Below are 12,352 nucleotides of genomic sequence, written 5' to 3' on the forward strand. Positions count from 1 at the left end.
TTTTTATTCACTTTATTTCCCCCCCTTTATGCATTGCAATGTAGTGTTGATACTGCAATCTTTTCGCATTCGTGTTACTTCATCCTGTGGCTTACACAGTTCCATTGCTCTCTTTACCATAAGTTGTCGGGGAAATGCAATAAATTTTTCGTACTTTTGATAAGTAAGTAAATAAATCAGACAAAATGCGTTGGCAAAAAATTAAATTTCAACACTTTCGACGTTTGTTCTTTCATCCTCAATCGCCGGATAAGAAATGTACTTTGGTTTGTTTACAACCACAATACTAAGCGGGAACGACACAATTGCTTCAATAACTATATTCAAACGTTGAAGTGCTCTTTCGCTGTGTAATGCACTTTGCCAGTAAGAAAATACTGCGAGTTACCAGTGTTGGAAAGCGTCAGATGTTGTAAGGTTCAAGGTAGTAACAGTCGCCATTTTGAAAGTATTTCAATTCATTCTGGCAGGAATTTTCTATCAAGGAGGAGATTTCAACGACTGTAGATAGTCTCATTCGACTGTATTTTGTGACACCCAAATACTCTTAATGGATCGCCAAGACCCTCCTAATTCGACAAAGCACTTAGATTCTATTACAAAATTCTTAAGTAACCTGTCGATTCCAAATACTATCAGAACATCAAGAATCGCAATACAAGAAACGATCTGAACCGATCAATGCCCAACACCGACGCCAACAAGGCAAATCGAAAAGTTTATTAACAAAATTTAGACTTCGGATAAGCGTGGGAAAAAGTCTCTAAGTAATTTCGTTATAGAAATTACATTCAAAGCTGTTGGACTAATATGAGGAAAAGCAACAATATATTAAAGAGAAACGAAAGACTTGATTAAGTCCAAGAAAATACTAAGGTAACTTGATGATGAGAGGTTAGATCGATACGATTATATAGATTGTTTAAAATTTGAGAGAGCAACATAGAGTCTGATAATACTAACGAGCGTTAGATTGCCTAGAAAACATATACTTTGGCCAGACGCTGAACCCAATTTTCGTGAGATAACGCCTTCACCAAACTTGGTTTTGATAAATCGATTGTGACATTCGCTGAGTGGCGCCGTATTGTTGGAACCACATATTGTCAAAGTCCATATCATCTAATTCGGTCTAAAATATTCCGTTATATTTGTGCGGTCAGACAGGAATTTTGACAACTATAAATTAGACGTAGCGCTCCACTGACTCAGAATTTTGGTAGTAAATTTTAATAATTTCGACTCGTTAATCGTATATCTTTCAATGAAGAAATGGCAAACATTAGAGAACAGAAATGTCAAAATAGCAGGCGTCATTTACTGTCCCTATCGGTTAACTTTTGTAGCGTACCTTTTGAAAAACCCTTTACTTGTAAGATAGCAAAACTACTTCGTATCCTTATTGTCTACGGAATTGCCGCTATTGCGGGCATCGTCTACTAGCCTACGCCCTTAGCAAATAATTTTTTTGTTAATTATAACAATTTTTGGACTTTTTTTTATTTAAAAAACATATTCAAGCAATTAAATTAATAAAAACAAGTAAGGAAGGGCTAAGTTCGGGTGTAACAGAACATTTTATACTCTCGCAATTTATTTATTAATATTATATAATACACAATTTGACCTACATATCTATTGTATAAAGTTCATGGAAAGTTGGAAACCCTAATATTAAGTTAGAAACACCGAGGTCCTCATGTTCGATATATGCGGCCTTGAAAACCTATGGTCCGATTTTGGCGACTTTTATAATGGGGCTGCCACACTATAAACGTAATATTTGTGCAAAGTTCCGCACCGATATCTTCACTAGTGCTTACTTTATATATTGTAATGTAAACGATTCAGATCGTCTTCAAAGTTCCGGTATATAGGAAGTAGGCGTGGTTGTGAAGCGATTTGGCCTATTTTCACAACATATCATTGGGATGTAAGGAAACTATTACAAACCAAGTTTCATTGAAATCGGTCGAGTAGTTCCTGAGATATGGTTTTTGACCCATAAGTGGGCGATGCCACGCCCATTTTCATTTTGTAAAAAAATCTGAGTGCAGCTTCATCTACTATTTCCTTTGTGAAATTTAGTGTTTCTGGCGTTACTGAGTAAACTCACTTTTAGTAATTTTTATCCAATTTCAACTAATCTCATGGTGTGTGGTGGGGTACGCAAGAGAACCGACTGCAGAAAGTTTGGTTTATATAGCTTTATTGGTTTGCCAGATATATACAAATAACCGATTTGGGGGCGGGGTCACGCAAGGAATATGTGTTCCAAGTTTCATCAAGATATCACAATTTTTACTCAAGTTATCCGTTGCACGGACGGACGGACGGACAGACAGACATTCGAATTTTGACTCGTCTCGTCACCCTGATCATTTTAAGATATATAACCCTATATCTAACTCGTTTAGTTTTATGACTTACAAACAACCGTTATGTGAACCAAACTATAATACTCTCTTAGCAACTTTTGTTGCGACAGTATAAAAATAATATATAAAAGTATAGAAAATAATAAAATATAAGTACGTATGTATTAATCGATTTTTAATTACACAAAAAATCTGTCATTGCTAACATGATTACATGTATTAGCCAGTTACTGAAATCAGTGTTCGAACAGAATTCAATGGCAAAAATGGCTGAAAGCGCACGGATGCTAATATGCTGCTTGATTCTGGTAATGTATTCAGTTGATGCAGGTTCAAAGGTTAGTATTCTTAATTTTCAAATAAATAAAAAATAACTTAAGTTTTACATTTCTTTAAACCTTTAGCGTAATTATGCAATTTTATTAGATCGCGTCAATTATACTATACATCAGAAGGGTTTAATGACAGTGGAGCAATTTCAATGTGGCAAAAATATGATTGGCTTAAACACGTTTACTTTACACCTCAAAGTAGAACAAAATATTACCAATTTTCAATTGCGCGATAATTTGCGCATTATACGAGAAAAAAACATTACTAATACAGCGATAACTAATATAACAAATGCTTGTGATATGTTAAGTGGAGACTATGACAGTACAATTATAAAACAAAACGTAATTGAATTGCAACAATCGGCCAAACCATTGCTGTTGTGTCCATTAATGGAGGTAAAAATAATAATATTATTTGATTTTATTATAGTATAATAATATTGTTTAATAATATTTTGCAGAAATTATATATTTAATATAATATTTGCATATTTATTTTAATATTTTGTAGAACGCGCTCTATACCATCAGTAATTTTACTTTACGACCCAGTTTGATGCCACCTTACATACCGGTAATGAGTTATATTGAAACACTTGAGATATGGTATGCTGGTGTACACTATCTGGATATCATATTTGAAGGTAGAGTAACAAAGGCATAAACACAAAAAATAAATGAATATCTTGTAATTAATTAAATACCAAATGTTTCATCAAATAAATAAATAAATAGTTCTTATTTATGAAATATGGTTCTTAAACATAAACATAATTTGAGAAAATCTAATACAAGCCGCATCCTTTTTAATTTACACGTACAAACTTGCATAAACATGAACATAAGCATAAACGAAATTGAAAATAGAAAGCAAAGCAACAGCGCCGCTACTCACCTTTTCATTTGCATTTGTGATGTCCGTCCAACCATGAAATCTTTAATAATTTTACACATTTGCACCTATAACATTATACTTTCTTATATTCCACTCAATATTCACATAGAATTCTGCACAAAATGCACTATTAAACACAAAATAGGCCAAAGCAATATGCACACTGCCAGCGGCAATTTACACACACAAATAACGACACATAAAGCACAGCTCACAGCAAATCAACTGTATTAACTCATTATTCACATATTCCTTTTTACTTTCCGCGCACTATTTTTACACAATAAACATTAAATTAAGTTAATTTAACGAAATTTCCACAAATTCACTAATTAGGATAAACAACGCGCTACTAATGAAAATGCAATGTCATATTGTAACGGGACTTCCTGTATGTGCAGCACAGGCAGACACAAATGAACGAAAATTGGCAGTAATAATTTACCTTACAATATTGAAAATCAATTTTTTGTATATAAACGAATTTAATTGAATGAATAATGTTGCAAACAGTGCATATATACATAAATAATATATATTTATATACACGACAACTTAAATAATGCAAAAACTCCAACGAATAGCAATAGGCGCAGCAAAGTTTTGTATTATTTTTCACATGTTACACCCGTTACTTGAAGGCATCACGTTGTTTGCGCAAACAAAACATTACATAACTCGGATCTGTATCGCCGGTATAATGTTGCACATCCGGATGGTCGACACGTAAAAACGGATTAAAAGTTCTTTCCTCGCACAACATTGAAGGCGGTGTTGGTAATTTCTTTTCACGCTGCTGCTGTGCCCAACACAAACGTGCACTGATAGTCGAATTTTCGGGTTCAACACATTGAGCGAAACGTAGATTTAAAACTGTATTCTCATGACCACCGAACATACGCGTCTCTTTGGGTAGTTCAAGTACACGTTTTACAATAGCATACATTTGCTCAGGCGTACCCTCATCAAAGCCACCACAGCCGCCTTGGAAAAGTGTGTCGCCCGTAAAAAGTGCTGGCGGCCCACCGGCGCCACACTCCACAAAATAGCAATAATGACCAATTGTGTGGCAAGGTGTGTGCATGCAATTGAAAGTCATCTCACCCAATTTCAATTGTTCATTATCCTTAAGACAATAATTAACAGCTTTTATGCGTCCGTCGCCACCACATATTTTCACATCGGGATACGCAGCGGACAACTCTTGCGTGCCGCCCGAATGATCCTCGTGATGGTGTGTTATAAAAGCAAAGGAAAGCTTTAAGTTTTCCTTTTTAAGTATTTCGAAGAGTAACTTATTGTCGGAGAGATCAATTGCCGCCGTGCAACCGGTGGGCAAATCAGTTATCTGCGAAAAAATGTGTGTTCAAAGAAAGTATAATTTCGTATAAATTCAAATTGTTTACCAAATACATATAGTTATTGACCCGTGCGGGTAGTATCTTAATTTTCATGCCTTCGCAGCACACATCTACTATTTTACTGTGTGGTTCGGGTGGTGGCGGCGGTTTATCTGATTTACATTGATTTGCCCATGAACGACGTGCGCGCAACGCTAGATATTATACATTAAATTAAAAAGTAGCAATTAATTTCAATAACCAACCGCAGTTATATATTTTATGGGCTAAGCCACGCCCAAATAGTGAGCACATTTATTTCAGCTAATTCTTATTGCAAAATTTACAATTTTCAAACTTCAGGCATTAATCACAAATCGTTACTACAATTTTTTGACGCACATAAAATAAATTCATGAGTTAATTTTCTTTTGTTTTGTAACAGAAATTCAGTATAACACTTAGAAAAAAAGAATAAAGTCAACAGAGTTACCTTTTCATAAAATTTAACAAAAATTAATTTTGTTATACGCTGTAGTAAGTGCTGATTATAGTGAATTTTAAATTCACATTTTTTGGAATTAACATACACATAAAAACAATAAAAATAACAACAAAATATACATATTTAGTATATGAAAACATTCAAAGTTTGTGCATAATATTTAAGAGACTACCCAACACCATTTTGCTATGCACTCCCTTCGAGGATGTTAAACCCATAAGCTTTAAGCTTTAAAGGTGTCCTTCTCCTTACGCAAACTGCCCATAGTCTTAATGGGATCTTGCTCGCCAGCATGTTTCTGTACATTTGGCTCATGTACACGCATGAATGGATTCCAAGATTTCTCCTCGCCAATAGTAGACGGTACAGTTGGTGCTTTAGTAGCACGTCGCAACTTTGCCCATTCTATACGTTTCATAATGCGATCATTCATGGGTTCAACATGACGCGCATACGCCATATTCTGCAATGTATATTCATGTCCACAAAAGACTTTGGTGTCTTCCGGTAAAGCGGCTAATTTCTGACACAACGCCGAGTACATTTGATCGGGTGTGCCTTCAAAGAAACGTCCACAACCACCTTGGAACAGAGTGTCACCAGTGAAAACAGCGCGGTCATCACTGTTCGGCGATTCAATATAGTAACAGATGTGTCCTGTGGTGTGGCAGGGCGTGAATAGGCAACTCACTTTCAAATTGCCAATTTCAAATTTATCATCTTGATTGACTTTATTTGTGAGCGCACCAATACGTTCGTCACCACCATATACGGCTAATGGTTTGCCGAAAAGTTTAACCAATTTTTCATTACCACCCGCATGATCCCAGTGATGGTGTGTTGTTAAAACTTTAGTGAGATGCACATTTTCAGCTCTTACAGCGGCGAGCACACTCTCCGGATCGACGGGATCAACAATTGCGGCTTCTTTTGTTGAGCTATCAATTATCTAAATTATAAGCACATTAATTATTTTTGCTTGTATATGTTTTTAGTAGACTTACCAAATACATAAAATTGTCTTGCAGTGCCGGCAAAACTTTTATGTGCATTGAGTTCAAATTTATATCCTCCACAGAGCTATGCATTCTGTTAATACCAACGTTGATTAATTTTTGTACTGCAAGTGAGAGAAATGAAAAATGTCAGTAAAATATCATAATTTAATTATTAATTTTGTCATTTTAAAGCAGTTTTATTCACAAAACAATCACTTTTGTTATCATTTCGTCGCAGCGACACAAATTCCGGACTTTGCCGGTTGGTGGCAAGTACAAGTGCACTCGCACCAGCCAGCGGGCGTACGCCACTGCACACACCTCGAAAATAAGCAGCGGTCAGATTGCGTACAACACCCAGTTGTACGTTTCTCCAAGCGGCCGATAACATTTAGTTTCTATGAAATGCAATGGTTTTGTGCTTTAATTTATCTGGTGTATATATAAATGGAATATTTTTGGTGTAATATTTTCTTGTTGTTGTTTATTTGCTACACTATATTGTCGCTAGTTTTGTGCGTTTTTAGTATGCCGTGCTTTGGGCACAGTTTAGATCAGACTTTAAAGTTTGTCACAAATATCACTAATGTTTACTTTATATATAAAAGTATTGCGTAAAGAAAATTGTTGAAATTAGAATGAAATTAAAAAATATTACTAAACTGTAAAGAAAAAATAAGTTCCGTACTTCAACTTCTGATTAGAATAAACCCGGCGTTGCCGGATCAGTGCAGGCGGAACAGTTGACAGCAACTGATTAATGTCATTTGCAGTCACACTTTGAAATGCGGTTTAATTGTTTTTGGACTTTTATAAACTATTACAGAATTTAATAAATACAGTTAAAATTACACTTTTTTAAGAAATAAAGCTTATAATCTACAATACGTTGTTTATTAGTAATGCAATAGTTTGCAATGCGGCAGCTTTCATGAACTCAACAGCTGTTCGCCTCTGTGGTAATGGTGGATTTTCATTATCAACACACTTAAATATCTCAAATACACACTTGACCAAATATTAATAGATGGCGCTGCTATTGAAAGTACTGAACAAGCAAATTTTTGAGACCGTTAAATTTAAATATTTTCCTTTTAAAAATGTTAACTTTTTAGTTATTTTATTAAATATTTTCGACTGTTTATTTTCCAATTTCGCATTGTAATCCACCACATTTTATTTTACCACAACTTGATTCACCCTGTGCCATATTGTATTTGTCCAACAATTGTCATAGAACAAAACATTTTCTATATTTTTTTCTGCACGAAAATAAAATTCACATAAATAAAAATGTCCGACACGCCACACGAGCGTAACTCAAACTCGAAAACAAATCTGATTGAAGTGCAGCACGTCGGCGTCACAGCCAAACTGCAATCGCCGCTCAAAAATCTGCTACAATCATCACTTTCTTCCACAGAGACGGACAATGGTCAGTTGCTCTTTCACGACCATCATGGACACAAGCTAAAGTACAATAAATTCTCCAATGACACACAAGCTGAGACGGAAACAACCACCGAGAATCCATCCAAATTACTCTACGAAATGCATGCCGTACGCGAGGCCTCCACACGCCATCCGGGCAAACGCAATCCAACGCCTTCAAAAATCGAATTTCAACTATATAAAACGGCTACGAAACGTGTACGCCGCTCGAAGAGTACACCCGCTAGCATGTTGAAATGCAGCAACAAGAAGAGTAAACGCAAACTTTTCGCGGAACCTAAAAGTGCCAGCAAAAACACGGCCAACCATTGCAACTGTAAATGCAATAGCGATAATACGATTTTGCAACGTTTACGACATTCGCTTGATAACATGCGTGCATCGCGTCCGCATGCATCAAAACCTAAAGCGCCCAAATGTGACAACATTTTCGACGATTTTCCCGAGCCGGTCGCGCCACAGCAACGCAAAATGAAGAACGATTTCAAGCAGCAACCAAGAGATGTCACACCGCCACCAACGCGCATCGGCATCTATCCTTTCGAACATGGTTGTGCTGAATATTTGCGCACAACTGATTGTCAGCCACAATTACTATCCGTAGTGCTGGCAGAACGTGCCACCTACTATGCCACACGCTTCTGGGCGGAGTTCTTTGGCAGTCTGCATATTGGTGTCACTTTCATTGTTACTTTTGTGCTACAAGCTTATCGTTTCGTGCTCGTCTCGCTGATAAATACGCTAGCGGTGGGCTTTTTACACATGACTTCCGATTATTTAATTAAACCGATATTAACGGTAATCTTCAATGGCTTTCTACAACCGCCATTTATACTAGTCTACAACATACTTACCTCCGTGCGTGATATACTGGCGCCTATAGCAGAGACAATAAATAATTTTATGCGACCCATCGCCACGGTAGGTAGGAGTGTTCGGCTAGTGCATGTGACCTATAACAATAAAAAGTTGGTGAAAGATGTTTGATGAGCTGTTTGATTGAGTTGTTGTTGTTTTTGTATGCAATTTTTTGACTTATATTAGTTGTTGTTTTTATACATTAATTAAAATATTTATTTTAGAAGCATATAAGTGTTGAGTTTTACTTAAAAAGTTGTGATTTGTGCTTATCTGTATAGATGAGACCTTTTCTTTCATTTTTGTTTTGGTTTTGGCAGTTTCGATAAATTTCCGATAAACAAATAACCACAAATATTTTTATCGAAATAATTTATTTGTAATTTTATAAATCGAGTGATACGTGAGCTGGTGCTTATACTATTTCTTACTTACTTCATATTATTCACACACTACCGGCCAGTCCTTTCAAATGTTCCATTTCCACACATTCCGCTGTTTCAATCAGTAGCCAACAGTAGGCGGAGCTTCAAGTGCAGTTGTTAAGCAAGCCTGTTTTTCACTGGTGGAAACAACCCCTGCAAAGTGCACATACATATTTAATTAAATATATGTATATTTCTAAGGACATCTACTTACATACAAGCATAGCGTTGCACAGGAGTTGTGTTGTATATATCCGCAATGTGTCTGTCTGCACTTCAACCCTGCTTATCACACTGCGGAATTTCACGCAAAATTGCCTCATTTGGGTGTCAAATGACAATCAAATGAATTCCAAGCAAAACCCACAGCACTGCTTGCAAGCATTTCATCTGCTCTTCTGCTTTGCGCCATTGTGCCTGTAAATCCGTTTTTTTTCGTTTTGCGACTCAGCTTAGTTGACGACTGCAACAGCATCCGGCGTAAAGGAGCCTAATGAAATTATCAGTATATGAAATTTAGCCACAAACAACAACAAAATACAACAACAACAAGCAGACAGAAAAAGCATGCTGCGTAAAAACAACAACAACAACATGTTGGTGTTATGATTTATTTTGCTCATTTCGTTGCCTACCACCAAGCGTTTACACGCTTTTCTAACCACCTAACATCCTGCTTTTCACTGTTTTCATTTTTGGTTTTGTCCTTGCGGGGTAGTTGGTTTGAGTTGGGCTGGTAAAAAATATTGCTTGTTCGTTTCGACACCAAAACTCAAGCAGCAACATATATCAGCAACTTATCGCTCGTTGATTGAAATAATTACCTCCCCGGAGAGTTGTAAACGCTTGCGAGTTTCTAATTCAATTGCGGCGTGTAACTGCTGTGTTTGTGTTTGTAGTTGTGGTATGTGGAAATCACAACAACTCCATACTTTATTCGAAAGTTTAATTAAATCAACAAGGCAACGGGTTGTTATGGTGAATTTTAGGCGCAGATGTGGTTGAAGTGGCAGTTCCACTGGGTTTATCAATGACCGCTTGGACGTATCGTTTTACTTGTAATCTCTATTGAAGAACTTGGAGGATAGTTTTTAGGGGTACTAACTACTTGAAAACATTTTTACTTGCTGTGGACTTGGTAACACTTATTCTTACCCCACTTGAGTCGAAGATTTTGGTCTACAGATGTAATTTTTAAGTCCTGTATAATCCTAGGATAAATTAAGATCAACGAAAGGTCGACCTCGAAGTTCTATCTCTATGAAATAAGGTCTAATTTAAGAAATCGACCGAATCTAAGGAAAAGCTTTGTGAACTCAAAAGAGAACAGCTCAAATGGCTTTCTTGGATGGATGTACATCTGGCCTTTCGGGAGTTGCGAAGTACTCTCTCTTAATGAAATAAGATCATAATTTTAAAGCCTCTGGTGCAATTCGACCAAAGTCTCAGGGAAACCTGTGAGTACTCAACAGAGAACTTCTTAAAAGGCTTCCTTGGATAAATGAAGATTTGACCTTTCGGTGGCTTCAAAGGTCTATCTCTATAAAATAAGATCATGATTTACAGGTTTCCGAAGAAATCGACCGAAATCTAAGGGACAACTTGTTAAGTACTACAGAGAACTGCTCAAATGGCTTCCCTGGATAAATGATGAACTGGCTTTTCGACGGCTTCGAAGTTCTCTCTCTTAATGAAATAAGATCATAATTTTTAAGCCTCTGATAAAATTCTACCGACACCTCATGGAAACTTGTGAGTACTCAATAGAGAACTGTTTCTGCTGCTGCTTCCTTGGATGAATGCAGATCTGGCCTTTCGGTGACTTCGAAGTTCTCTTTCTATGGAAAAGGTCAAAATTTACAGGTTTCCGATGAAAGCGATCAAAATGCAAGGGGATCCTGTGAGTACTCAATAGAAAACTGTTTCTGGTGCTGCTTCCTTGGATGAATGTAGATCTGGCCTTTCGGTGACTTCGAAGTTCTCTTTCTATGGAAAAGGTCAAAATTTACAGGATTCCGATGAAAGCGATCAAAATGCAAGGGGAACCTGTGAGTACTTAATAGAGAACTTCTCAAATGGCTAATAGGAACGGATGTATTTTTAAAAAAATTTATTTTAGTACGAGAAATCCACCGACTCCACTAAAAAAAGCATCCAAAAGCAGAGTGTAGTCGACACAGCGCCCTTCTCTAGTACTATTATTAGAGAAAGACCTAAGAAACCTCACATGAAAGAAATAAGACTTCTGATTTCAAATTTTAGCCGAAGTGAGTGGAATTTCAAGTGAAGAGTCTCATGCCCAGGGTTTAAAGATTTAAATAGAGTTAACAGACCCGGTATTCTGGTACTAAAGAAACTCTGTGGATCGAACGCCAAATAGAGCTTTTAGAAAACCAAAAATTTAGTAGCTTTCATAATAAATATATTAATAAATCCGAGCAAACAACTTAGTTAAGTGAATGGTTACTTAACAACAAACCGTTATTCCACCGACATTAGTCAATCCATTCATGAAACGCAGGAAAACATATGGCGCTAAATTTTTCTTTCAAGCACACTAATTTCACAGGTTTTTACAGCTAATTGGACACTTGCCTGTCAACGAAAGAAAAATATTACAACAACAATAAACAACAAAACAGATGGCACGCACTTCGGCATGGAATACAGGCCTTCATATACTGCATCGAGGCAGAGTTGCATTCAAGCATAAAGTTTTATATGTATGTATAAGTATTAGTAAAGGGGTATATACAAATTACAAAAACAATAAGCAACGTCAATTTAATTGTAAAACGACTCCTGCACGAACGAAAAATCGGTCTACATCGGACGCAAGCCAACTAAGCAACAGTGCGCTGCACACGCAGTGATTTATGTTGGGATGGAAGGAGGAGGTGACACTGTGGGATTATGATGAGGGCGGGCGTTTAGTGTAAGAAGACATTATAGGTGTCCACTTACATGCATTCGCTTATTATTTACTTTTGGATTTACTGTTGGAGTATAATTTTTTTGTTGTTGAATATTAGTTTTTTTTTGTATCTTTTTCAAAATTTTATAAAAAAATATGTATAATATAATTATGTACATATGTATATACTTTAAATGTATTAATCATTGCGAGGGTTGCACAGAGGGCTGTTCCAAACTGTGGTTCAATTAC

At 36.4% G+C, this 12,352-nt stretch overlaps 4 protein-coding genes across 8 annotated transcripts; 2 read left to right on the forward strand and 2 right to left on the reverse strand.

The window, feature by feature from the left end:
- The first annotated feature begins 2,589 nt into the window (after positions 1 to 2,589).
- Positions 2,590 to 3,419, forward strand: LOC114803659 (uncharacterized). Its single transcript, XM_029038582.2, has 3 exons — positions 2,590 to 2,716; positions 2,783 to 3,109; positions 3,225 to 3,419. The coding sequence occupies exons 1-3, from the start codon at positions 2,636 to 2,638 to the stop codon at positions 3,375 to 3,377; spliced, it is 561 nt and encodes a 186-aa protein (XP_028894415.2). The 5' UTR covers positions 2,590 to 2,635; the 3' UTR covers positions 3,378 to 3,419.
- A 767-nt stretch (positions 3,420 to 4,186) lies between these two features.
- On the reverse strand, positions 4,187 to 5,357 carry LOC105209380 (hydroxyacylglutathione hydrolase-like protein). Its single transcript, XM_011179767.3, has 3 exons — positions 5,215 to 5,357; positions 5,015 to 5,163; positions 4,187 to 4,956 (listed from the first exon to the last, which is right to left on the reverse strand). The coding sequence occupies exons 1-3, from the start codon at positions 5,261 to 5,263 to the stop codon at positions 4,240 to 4,242; spliced, it is 915 nt and encodes a 304-aa protein (XP_011178069.1). The 5' UTR covers positions 5,264 to 5,357; the 3' UTR covers positions 4,187 to 4,239.
- A 68-nt stretch (positions 5,358 to 5,425) lies between these two features.
- On the reverse strand, positions 5,426 to 7,248 carry LOC105209390 (hydroxyacylglutathione hydrolase, mitochondrial-like). 5 transcript variants are annotated; one of them, XM_011179793.3, is made up of 3 exons: positions 7,115 to 7,248; positions 6,458 to 6,573; positions 5,426 to 6,402 (listed from the first exon to the last, which is right to left on the reverse strand). In XM_011179793.3, the coding sequence occupies exons 2-3, from the start codon at positions 6,539 to 6,541 to the stop codon at positions 5,677 to 5,679; spliced, it is 810 nt and encodes a 269-aa protein (XP_011178095.1). In that variant the 5' UTR covers positions 6,542 to 6,573; positions 7,115 to 7,248; the 3' UTR covers positions 5,426 to 5,676. The 5 variants fall into 5 exon arrangements, with proteins under 5 accessions (XP_011178095.1, XP_011178103.1, XP_011178080.1 ...); XM_011179801.3 differs by having other exon boundaries at positions 7,140 to 7,188; XM_011179778.3 differs by having other exon boundaries at positions 6,668 to 7,163.
- A 431-nt stretch (positions 7,249 to 7,679) lies between these two features.
- LOC105210795 (uncharacterized) lies at positions 7,680 to 8,983 on the forward strand. Its single transcript, XM_011181941.3, has one exon. The coding sequence runs from the start codon at positions 7,745 to 7,747 to the stop codon at positions 8,888 to 8,890; it is 1,146 nt and encodes a 381-aa protein (XP_011180243.1). The 5' UTR covers positions 7,680 to 7,744; the 3' UTR covers positions 8,891 to 8,983.
- The last annotated feature ends 3,369 nt before the right edge of the window (positions 8,984 to 12,352 follow it).

Source organism: Zeugodacus cucurbitae, chromosome 4 (assembly GCF_028554725.1).
Source record: "Zeugodacus cucurbitae isolate PBARC_wt_2022May chromosome 4, idZeuCucr1.2, whole genome shotgun sequence".
NCBI classification, from domain to species: Eukaryota; Metazoa; Arthropoda; class Insecta; order Diptera; family Tephritidae; genus Zeugodacus; species Zeugodacus cucurbitae.